At 56.7% G+C, this 10,873-nt stretch overlaps 1 protein-coding gene across 1 annotated transcript; it reads right to left on the bottom strand.

Annotated features, from left to right (window-relative positions):
* Positions 1–679: 679 nt before the first annotated feature.
* Positions 680–5,701, bottom strand: MONBRDRAFT_5470 (uncharacterized protein; the record flags this gene model as incomplete). Its single annotated transcript, XM_001742411.1, has 8 exons — positions 680–2,547; positions 2,714–3,242; positions 3,357–3,434; positions 3,525–3,737; positions 3,807–3,878; positions 4,026–4,145; positions 4,870–4,971; positions 5,585–5,701. 8 exons carry the CDS (start codon positions 5,699–5,701, stop codon positions 680–682), a joined length of 3,099 nt encoding a protein of 1,032 aa, XP_001742463.1.
* Between the last annotated feature and the right edge of the window lie 5,172 nt (positions 5,702–10,873).

The raw sequence follows: 10,873 nt of genomic DNA, 5'->3' as shown, positions 1-10,873 counted from the left end.
ACTACCACTTGTTGCGCATGTGGCAGCCCCCGGTCATTAGTGGAGGCCCACGTTTGCAGAGGCATGCCTTTGCGATGTAGAGGCAGGTCAAAATCGATCCTCAAAAACACCTTTACAAATGTACTCAATATTCGTGCCTGCACCACCCAATATCGTTGTTCTGTGGCCGACAAGGCTGCTTGGTAAGGTGGTCATATAGCTAGAGCCAGAGTAAGATGTCTTTCAATGATGTTGTAAATCACTTAGGAAGGCTCAGTTGTCATATAAAAAAAAGGGAGTCTTGAGCACCCCAGTTGTGAGGCGGAGAGATGCAGCCCGACGCAGCAAGTGTCCGTCCACCAGGTTAGAATTGGGGGGAACATGCTACACATCACTAATTCCAGCGCCACATGAATCCAGGCCAAAGACCTCAAGTCGCTGGACCTGGAAAGTCGTCCCTCCTGCGTTATTCAAAAAGGTGTCGATGAGTGCCTGCGAGGATAGATGCGAAACGAAAAAAAAAAAAAAAAAAAAAAAAAGCACATCGCAAGTGGTCTCCTCACTCACCTGTGAGTTCGTTCGGCGTAAGATCCATGCCACGATAGGCCTGTGGATAGTGACAGACAGACCTACTTGGCACACGTGCGCCATTAGCATCGACACCAAGGTTGTGAGGGCGAAAAGTGGGATGGGGTCACACCTACCCAGTGGTTTCGGTGCAGCCATTGCCAACGCAAAGATCGGGAAGAAGGTGAGAAGCCCCGCCAAAGTGAGGACCCGTATGGACGGCAGGCCGCACAGCGGCACCGGGGTCGATGGCAAAAGCGCGTTGTGGTGCTGTTTGCCGAGTGTTGACCAATGAAAACAAGAAGGAATTGAGGCCGGCTTGGTTCAGTAACCGCACATGGTAGGCAGCATCGCGATGTCCTTGGCTGCGTACCGACAATGGCGCATAGGCCAAGGGCAAGTGGCGTTCGTCCCGTACATGCCACGCGCATGGCGTATAGCCCCCAAACACAAGACCATTGGTAGCCTCAATGACCACATAGGTGGGGCGACGACCCCCACACAGCGAGTTGAAGTCATCTGCAGCAAAACCAGCGTCCTCGGGATTGACGCTGGCAGCATGCGCGCTAAACAGACGTCGCCATTTCAAATGCGGCTGCCCCGCCCAGGAGTGCAACATGCGTCCTTGTTCCTCAGACAGAATGGCGCTTTGCGCAAAGGGGTGCATGCCCAAGCGCGGGCGCAAGTAGATGTGATCCACTGGGAGCCCAACACGGCCCGTGTGGTGATCCTGCACCTCTTGGGTTAGCTCCGGCCCCAACAGATTAGATGCAAAGACTACCTCGTGACAAAAAGCCTCTTCCAACACGAGCAAGCGCAGCTTGCCCAAGATGCCGGCCAACGACTGACGCAGCAGGTCTTGTGCAGAGTCCGAGAGGCCCAGCAAATCACGTGCCCCCTCCACGGCAACGGCACGCATGTGTTGATCCTGGCCCAGTGCCTCGGCTGACGAGCTCTGTGTCGTCCAGTTGACCTGTGGGCTGAGACAATCTGTCCTCGAGATGCCTGCGTGAAAAAGACCCCACTGCGTGACAAGGTGCCACACGGCCACTTCACTGAGAGCCAGCAAGTCAGATTGCACCAGGCGCGCCAAGCATTGCTCTGACACATTAAAGGCGCCGGGTTGCGTAAAGATCACGCTCGGAAAAGTCTCCACCAGACGTTGGGCTGCATCTTGAATTTCTGTCAGACCTAGCCGCGAGGCCAGCTCAAAATAGTACAGTGCGTTACCAACATGCAGATCGGCCACCACCGTGTCGATGATGGCATCCTGGACCAGGGCCAAGCCGTGCTCAGAGCAAAAAGGCCACAGGCGCAAGGGCCAAGCATGGGCCACACGCACAAGCAGCGGTTGATCATCCGGTGGCGTCGGCAGCAGATCGTTGGCATCCAGACGCTCCATGACGTCCAGGACCGCCTTGACCGCTGCGCTATCAGCGCTTTCGACATGCAGGACCTCGTCCACGGACGCGGTGTGCAGTGGCGAAGTCGCTTTGGTGTGTTGGAGCAGGTCACGGCGCGCCCGGACCTTGACACTATCTGCACAGAGCAGGTGCACATATTCAAAAGTACGCGACGCCTCTGCCTTGGCATCATGAGAGCGGGTTTCCTCTTCTTCCCGCTCGGACAAGGTGTTCCATCGGGCCCGGCCAACAAAGTCGTCTGAGGACTTGAGCCGCTGCCGGAGGCCCGCTTGCGAGCGACGGCGCGCATCCAAGTCTGCCTCTAATAGTGATGCTCGAGAAGGCATGGGTGCCAGGACCAAGTCATTGTCATGTACGTCGGGCATGGATGATGGTCCGTGATCGGCCGGCTCCGTTGGGTCTGCAATGGACGAAGGTCGACGGCCGAACCGCTGCCCGCTGGGCTTGCGCGGGGTTGAGGCCGAGGTAGGGCGATACGACGATGAGCGGCGCACAGTGGAGAGCTCCGCAATGTCGTTTGGGGTTGGAGCCATTGTGGGCAGGGAACTGTCCAGCGCATAAGCCATGGCAAACACGTCTAAGAGTGAACGGCACGAGTCGATTCGGGGAGCGGCCAAGACATGAGCAGGTGGTCAGGAAGAGCTGGGCAGCCCACGGTGGTGTTCCGGGGCCGCCAATGAGCACTGGTTCATGCATGTATAAAGAATCAATGCAAAGGTGCTGAGCAGAGGGCAAGGACGCACCAAAATCGCCCCGTGCATCCAAAAAGAGGGGCTCTGATCGAGGAGGAACTACGGTGTCCGTGTACATGTCAACGTCCTGTGACGGGTCGTCAAAGGCTGGGGGTGGCGGAATCGCAACGTCCTCCTCCCTCTCGATGGCCGAAGGGTTGACGTGATCCTGGCTAGTCGAGTCGGTGTTGCGGACAGTTGGCGCATTATTCGCGAGCATGGACCATGAAAAACTGGTGCGCCGTGGAGCATCCAGACCCGGCGCCACCTCCACCAATGGTGTGCCGTAGCTGAGTGCAACGTCATTGTCGTTGGGTGGGGGCGGCGTGCTTGGCGGAGGCGGGATATGAAAAGTGGCCATGGTAGTGGCAGGTGGCGATCCCTCAGGTGAAGAGAGAAAGCTTGGTGCCACGGTCGGACCAGCTCCATGTACCACGGCAGGCCCGGATGACATGGCAGAGCCGGGGCGCGTGGGCGGCTCGCTGGCTGGTTCAAACTCATCCTGCTCACCCGCCGATACTGCTTGTGGCGTCACGTCTCCCTACGAGTTTGAATCGCAAAGGGTCAGATGTGTGGCACAGCTGAGCCATAGAACAAAAACCACGAATAAAAAAACAACATTCAAGTCGAGCTAATTTGTCGCTGGCAGTCGCACCTGAGCCATAGCCCAAGCGCGTGCTTCTTCGTAGATCGAAATGTTGGGTCGCTTGTCGAGGCGTGCCTGCAACTCAGCCTGTGACAGACGACAGTGCCAGTGAATTCGAGTTCAGCCATCAAAACTGACGAGGAGGGATCGGGTTTGGCTGGCAAGCAAGAGACGTACGCGAGCCTTGGCTTTGACGACTTTGGATATTTCGCGCATGGTTTTACGTTCGAAGAAGACGCTTTGGCCAGCGCAAAGACAATGCAACTGGTGATCGGTCATGGTATCGGCCGTAATGGCTTGCAGCTCAGCTAGGGTCACATAGCTGCCGTCCTTGTGGGCGAGCGCTGCAATCGCGGCCAAACTCATGTTGCCGGTGGCCTTTGCATGATCCTGCCAAGCACAGTGCAACCAGTGAGTTTCGCGAGCTACCGACCGCGCAAATTGCCTTGTAGGACTCACCAGGGCATCGGCTTCGGCAGTGGTTACAAAAGGACTTGAGCGAACACCGTCAGGCCGCCGGCTACCCTCGCGCTGCAGCGAAACCACCATGTTCAGTCCCAGAATGATAATCGGTGAGAATACCAAGCCTGACCAAGTAGATTTGCGAATAAAAAAGGCCGGGGGGAATGACATGCAGTGATACCAAACTGCTCTTGGAAGCAGGTGGAAAAGGCTCACCTCCAGGGGTTGCGTCGAGCTGGCGCCACTATCGCGCCTTTCTGTGTTTTTGAAGAGCTGGTCCAAGCCAGCTCGCTGGCGGTTGTGACGACGCGCCATACTGCCTCGCCGTGAGCCCATCTGTCCCACGACACAAGAGCATCGAATCATGGTTATTCTTTGAGACGGGGGTGGCCTTTTTCTAAGACTGGGCCCTCTGGTACATGACAGCATGCATACCTCGCTGCCCTCCGTAGCCACACTAGTAATGGAATTACGCCTGGTGCATCGAGGCCACATGAATAACGCAGGGTGTCAGAATACATGTGGACCTGAGCAACCTTTGGATATGTCGACTGCCTTCCATCAAGCATGTACCTGTCCCGGAGCTTGGTCATCATCGTTTCAACGGCCTGGAGATCCAGTGTGTACTCCTGCGATGACAATGAGCGATTGTGACCAGCGCCTAAAAACCAGAGAAAGAAGGAGGTGTGTGGGTAGGCTTTTTTCCTGGAGTAGGGAAGAAGATTTACCAGTTGGAGGGGCACGGGAAGGGATGTCCCATCGGTGGCAAGAATGTGAAGGAGCTCAAGCATGGTGCTGGCTTCGTGGCGACCTGATGGGGGAGAGGCGCGGGTGAAGTGATGAGACCATGAGTAGCGTTGTGCACTTTATACCCGAGCAAAGAGCAGAGAGCTCACCGAGGACAAACGCATCGTCACGGCAAGTAATGAGAAAGTTTTGCAATTTTTGCGGGCTCGTCTGAGCGAATGGGGCACCCGTGAGCAGGTGGATGGAAAGATGGGGCGGACGCAACACTGATACGAGTGAGCATCGCTTCTGGATACTTGAATACTGCCCGTACTTTGACAGAAATGGCGTAACCTTCTGAGCGCTTGTCGGGGATGCGCATGAGAAAGGCGCCTTCGGGGGCTTGGTCCTTGATGATGCGGGCGCACGCTTTTACCTGTGGAAGGGCATGACGGCATGAGCGTGTTGGTGAGCGGGCCGAGGGATGAAGGAGCAACGGGTTTGAAGACCAGTCCTTGAAAAACATACGCGAAGCTTGTCGGCAGCACCGAGATACCATGAAGCCTGACTAATCTGTGGTTCAAGACTGAGGCGGGGCGTCTGGGGGCGTTCCCAGGATTCAGCACCCACGACTGGTTTAGCTGCGAGTCGAATGGTATTCAAACGGGCAGGATTGAGTTGGTCAGAGGTGGGTGTCATCACCAGCCAAGTCGTTGGGGCACGGAGTTCCCAGGCAACAAGATGTGTCTGTGTGAAGGGCCTGGCGCGCATGAGGTCTCACCGTGCATGTTCAGGCGGGTCACTTGAGCGGGCACCTTGCCCTTGCCAATGGGACCATTGGAGAGGTGCGAGCGGGGGACAAAGCCGGTCGTGCCTCGAGGCGTGCACACTTGCCACCAAGATGGTGACAGGGTGTTTTCCTATTTTCATGTGGAACGAGGGCCATGGTCAGAGGCGCCGACTTCGGGTTCAGGAGGTGTCAATGGGCGGAGCCCCAAGAGGGAGGGGGTGCTGTGGAGCTGAAGTTCGAGCCATCACACTGAACGTACCGCCACAAACATAACCTTGGCGCTCGGCTTGAGATCGATCTCATCGTCCGCTCCGGACGTAAAGGCGCGCTCCACCCGATACACCACGCCCACCTCCACCGCCGCCGCCGCCGCCATCGCTGCAGAGCTCAAAAGTCCGATCCGCCCTGCCCCCAAGATGAAATCTATTCACTTGTTTCGCCTGCTGTGATTTGTTCCAAGCACTACATTTGGTAGTGAGAGCCGTCTTCTCGGAAGTAAACCGCGCTGTTCGAAAATTAACTAGGATGAGAAGAGCGTGAGTTCGTGTGTGTTACGTTTGTGGGAGGTTGTGGTGCATTGTATGGGTTTGGTATGGGTTTCGTGGGAATTGAGGGTGCGCGCAGCGGCAGTGAATGCAGCGCAATGGCAGCGGCAGCGGCGGTCACGACGGCGGTGACTTGGCAGACTTTTGGTCAACATTGCTCTTGTTGATGGTGAAGAGTGGGCCCCTGGATCACAGACGATGATGCATGAGATTCGGATGCCATTTGATTTGCGGTCGAAGCAAGCAGCGCTGATGACGCTGCTGGGTGGGATAGGAAGGAGTACATTGCCTATCCTTTGCTTTGTCGCTTTGTGTGTGTGTGTGTGTGTGTGTGTGTGTGTGTGTGTGTGTGGCAAGAAAAAAACGGAGAGAAGAGTGATAGTGGTTTCCGTCAAATGCGGGACATGACTTATATTATAATTACACGCGCTCATAGCTCCGCGCTCAAAGGTTTTGAAGGAAAATCCGCCCCCGCCCCCTATATGCGCCCCTGCGCATCTGCCAGGCTGTGGGGCTGCGGGGGTCGAGCGATCCATCAAGTGCCAGCCAGGCGACCAGTCGCCTGCGGGTTTAACGGCAAACGTGTGAGCACCAAGTTTCAACCTCATCCCGATGAGAAAGGCAACCAAGGGCGACCGACGCTTCAACGGACATAAGAATAATGGTCACTGGTTTGCCAAACAAAAATCCCCCACAGCCGCTTGGGGCGTTGATGAATCTCACCCATCCGCCGTCCCTGGTCCCGACAACGGATGCTTTGGATGATACAACCCCGCTCTCCACGCTGGTCGTATTGCCGTCAATCAGGCAAACCGGGTACGCGGGCTCCAGAGCGAACGCCGCCGCCAGCCTCCCCACCTCTGACTCTCTCCCATAGTCAATAATGCCAAAGCCAAAGATGATGGCTCTTGATCCAGCGGTGTGGATCATGGCACGCGAATCCAATGACGGCCGAGGAACGAGGGCAGACGAGACGAGATAGAGAGAGAGAGAGGAGAGGGCGAGGCCGCCGCCCAAACGAGGCGGGCAAGCGCAACAGGTCACACACACACACACACACACACAGAAAGAAAAAGACACATCGACAAACAAAACAAAAGAAAGAGAAAACGTCAAAGAGTTGGCATAAAGTAGAGAAAGGCCCCGCCAGAACGAAGAAAGAAAGCCAAATCCAGAGAATAGCTGTTTAGCCACACAACGTCACAGAGAGAGAACCAGGAGGACGACGGCATATTCTTCCACAAAGAGGTGAGAGAGAGAGAGAGAGAGAGAGAAGAGAGAGAAAGTGTGTGTGTGTGTGAGAGAGAGAGAGAGAGAGAGAGAGAGAGAGAGATCTGCTGATGAACGGCACGGGGGGGGCGAACGGATCAAAGGGGCGGGCCGTGTTTGGGACGCGGCACGGGGTTGACTTGCTCGTCTGCTGGCTGGGCGTCGTGGTCGTGGTCGTGGGGTTGTCGTGGGCTGGACTTTTCTTTTTTTTGGCAGGATCGAGTTTGCTGACGTTCTTGCGCGCAACTCTCATCATCTGGGCGCTGCCGTATTGTAGCGCGCTCCGCTGGGCCTGGACGTGTCACAAACGGAGCTGATCGTCCTTCTTGGTCAAGGCGGGCTGCCTTGTTGGTCGAACATCGCTGGCGCCAGGCGCTTACTGTGCCTGCACAAACAAGCCGTCGGCATTTTCCTGCTTTCCCGCCCACGCTGCATTGATTTCCAACCTTGCTTCTTCTGCCCAATCAAGACACGTTTGCAGGCAGCTGACGGCATGCTGCACAGTGCATAAACCCCTGCCAGCCAGCCAGTGCAGCACAGCACACCACAGCACACCACAGCACAGCTTGCTTGCTTGTAGCTGCGTCTCAAATCCACTTTCTGAACTTCTCCCCCGAAGAGGCGATTTTTGACGTCCGACCATTTCACCCTCGCCATGGCGCCAAGCCTGCGCCATTTCTCTACTTTACAGTGGGGTCTACTGATCATAGCCTTGGCCCTGCTAGATCTGTCGACCGCGGCAAGCCAAGTTCGCCAGACCCGGGGCTACCTCGAAATTTCCTTGGACAACGGCACGACTTGGGGTGGCGTGTGCGATGATAACTTCAATTACGAAGAGGCTCGCGTGGCCTGTCGCATGCTCGGCCTCCCCACCACCGGTGTTCGCTACGTCCCCACCATTGTCGGTGGCACGACCTATTTTATGGACAACGTCAACTGCATTGGCACTGAGACCGATCTGACCGATTGCTTTTATCGTTCCGACCATGACTGCAGCTCGGGCGAGCACGTGCGTGCCGTCTGCATCGATTATCGTCAATTGCCTGGGCAATACCTCCAAATCAATTATGATGGCCGCTGGCTCGGCGTCTGTGATGACAGCTTTGACCGCGCCGATGCCACCGTGGCTTGCCGCACTCTTGGCCTTGACGCCCGCGCCCCCGGCTATACAACTGGCATCACCGGCAACTCGAGCGTCTTTGGCGCTGACAACCTCGCCTGCTCCGGCAACGAGGACACCCTGGCCATCTGCTCTCAAAACGCGCTCGGTGATGAAGACTGCGGCCTCAACGACCACGTTCGTGTCGATTGCGCCGCTGGCCAGGTTCGGCAGTCTCCAGTGGACCTGACGCTCGAGCTGTATGCCTTTGGGGCTTGGCATGGCGTTTGTGACGACAATTTCAATAACAATGTTGCCGTGGTGGCCTGCCGCAACCTCGGATATACCAACGCCACAACCGCCACCTCCACCTTTACCACAAGCATCACCACCGACTCGGACATCTTCAATCTTGACCTTGTGGAGACTGCCTGTTCGGGCACCGAAAGCACCCTCGATGCGTGTGCCTTTCTTGCCTTTGGCAACGAGAATTGCCGAAACAGCGAGCACGTTCGCGTCTACTGCCAGCCTCAAACTCCCGCCACCTTCAACATCACTGACCTGCGCATCTATACTGGGACAGGTACACTCACGCCTGCTCCCACCCCAGACTGCGGCCGCCCAAACAGCGTGCGCGTACCTGCAACGGCTTCTCGCATCGAAATTCTCCCCGAAGTGCCGCTTCGACCCAAAGACACTGCTTCAAACAGCCTCTTCTGGATCCAATACGAAGTCTACATGGAACCTGCCTCGGACTTGACCAATGTCTGCGCCGCGGCTCCCAGCCCCGCCTCCTTCAATGCCACCCAAAGTCATCGCGTCGTGCTTGAACGCGCCTCTTCGGCAGCGCTGCCCATTGTTGAGGTAACTTTGCTGGCCACAACGCGTCTTCACTCCCCGTCCGCGCTTGCAAATCCTTTTGCTCCTTGCTTGGCTGCTGTCTGACCTTCCTTGTTCTCAACGGTGCTGTAGTTGAATGGACTCGACAATAACGGTAATTTTGTGCCTGCCCCTGCCGTATTTGGTGCTGGCCGCTGGCACCGTGTCAGCTACCCCTACGGCGAGAAGAACACAGCCATGTGTGTTGCGCTTTTCAACCTCTGGCACAAGCGACCGCCCCGCCCCCGCCCGCTGCCGTGGCGCCAGTGACTCACAGCATTATTGTGTCTCGTTGCTCTGCCTTTGCCCACTTTTTGCTGCAGGACTCAAGGCCGCTTGTACTTGCGTCGAGACGGCGCTGCGCCCTGGCGGATCGCCCATCTCAGCGTTTTCACAGAAGCCACCTGCCCCATGGGCTGCAGTAATCTGGGTCGCTGTACCCCGACTGGTTGCGAATGTGATGCGCCTTATGTCAACGATGCGCTGCTAGGGTGCCGCGTGACCAACGTCTCCACAATCGATCTCAATGGCCCCCTCACCGCGCACAAATTTGCGGCCCTGCGCAGCGTGGGCGTGTACTTTGCCGATTCAGCTGAGGATCGATGCGACGGTTCCACCACAAACGCAGTTGCCGTCTTTGCCGGCATCGGTGACCGTTACCTCTACCTCCCCTGGATGAACACCTTCAACATCGAGACGGTTGAGATTGACTTTACCACCGGCCAAGACACCGATGCCGCGTGCCCTGCCGAGCCCAACAATTGCTGTGCCCGTCAAAGCTCTGATAGGCTCGGTCTTTATTACTCGGCCGATGGCATCAAGTACTACCTGATATCCTCCCTCACAGAAGCAGCGAGCAGCATCAGCACCCTGGTGGCCACCCTGCCCAACCCTGCCCGTCAAGCGCGAATCTCCTTGCTGGTAGCAGACAGTGGCTCGGGTTTGACGTTTCACGACCACGAAGTGGTTGGTCCTTTTGTTCTGCCTCTCCTCCGTCGCTGGACATTGCCATCTGTCAATCTGTGCAGCTTAGTAAAAGCTGTACGATGTGTCCAAAAAGTGACGCCGACCCCTCATTGCCGTTGATCAAATGCGTAGGCGCTGCGTGCTTTCCGCATGACCTCGGAGCTTGTGACATGGCCCAAGCACAGGGCATTGGTAAATTTGGAGGCCGAAACCCTGGCCACCGTGTTCTTTCAAATAGATTCTGCCTCGCCTGGTGTTCTGGCCGACCGCGCTGCTTTGGTGTTTGACGGTGCCGCCGGCATGCAACAAGTCATCACTCACCCCATCCGCTTTGACTCTGAGGACACCGTTTTTCTGCTGGAGTTTGACATCCTGCTCAACGTGAGTGAGGCCAGTGCTCCAACCACAGATGCCGTAACCATCGAGCTCAAGTGGAATGCGCAGGCCAGTGGTACTTTGCAACCCAAATCCTGCAATCCGTTGACCGACAATGGATGCACTGATATTCCCCTCCTTACGCCCCCGGTCCTCAACGCGGCCGATTACGACGGCAAATGGCACCATGTGCGCATAGTCATGCCCCGTGCCTCCAATGCCTTGACCTTGAGTACTCGGATCTACAACCAGCATGCCGGGTTTCCCTGGGCCCTTGCCAACCTCACCCTCAGCACAGCCTGCGGTGTTTGTGGAGGTGGCGGCACCTGCACGGCACAGGGCTGCGCGTGTCCCGTGGGTGCCACACTCAGTGTTGCCGGCCTCTGCGTCCCACAAACCCCCTTTTTCCGCTTGG

This window comes from Monosiga brevicollis, genomic scaffold (genome assembly GCF_000002865.3).
Source record: "Monosiga brevicollis MX1 MONBRscaffold_2 genomic scaffold, whole genome shotgun sequence".
In the NCBI taxonomy this organism is placed as follows: Eukaryota; class Choanoflagellata; order Craspedida; family Salpingoecidae; genus Monosiga; species Monosiga brevicollis.
The sequence above is the reverse complement of the archived record's forward strand: the minus strand, read 5'-3'. Positions and strand labels throughout refer to the sequence as shown.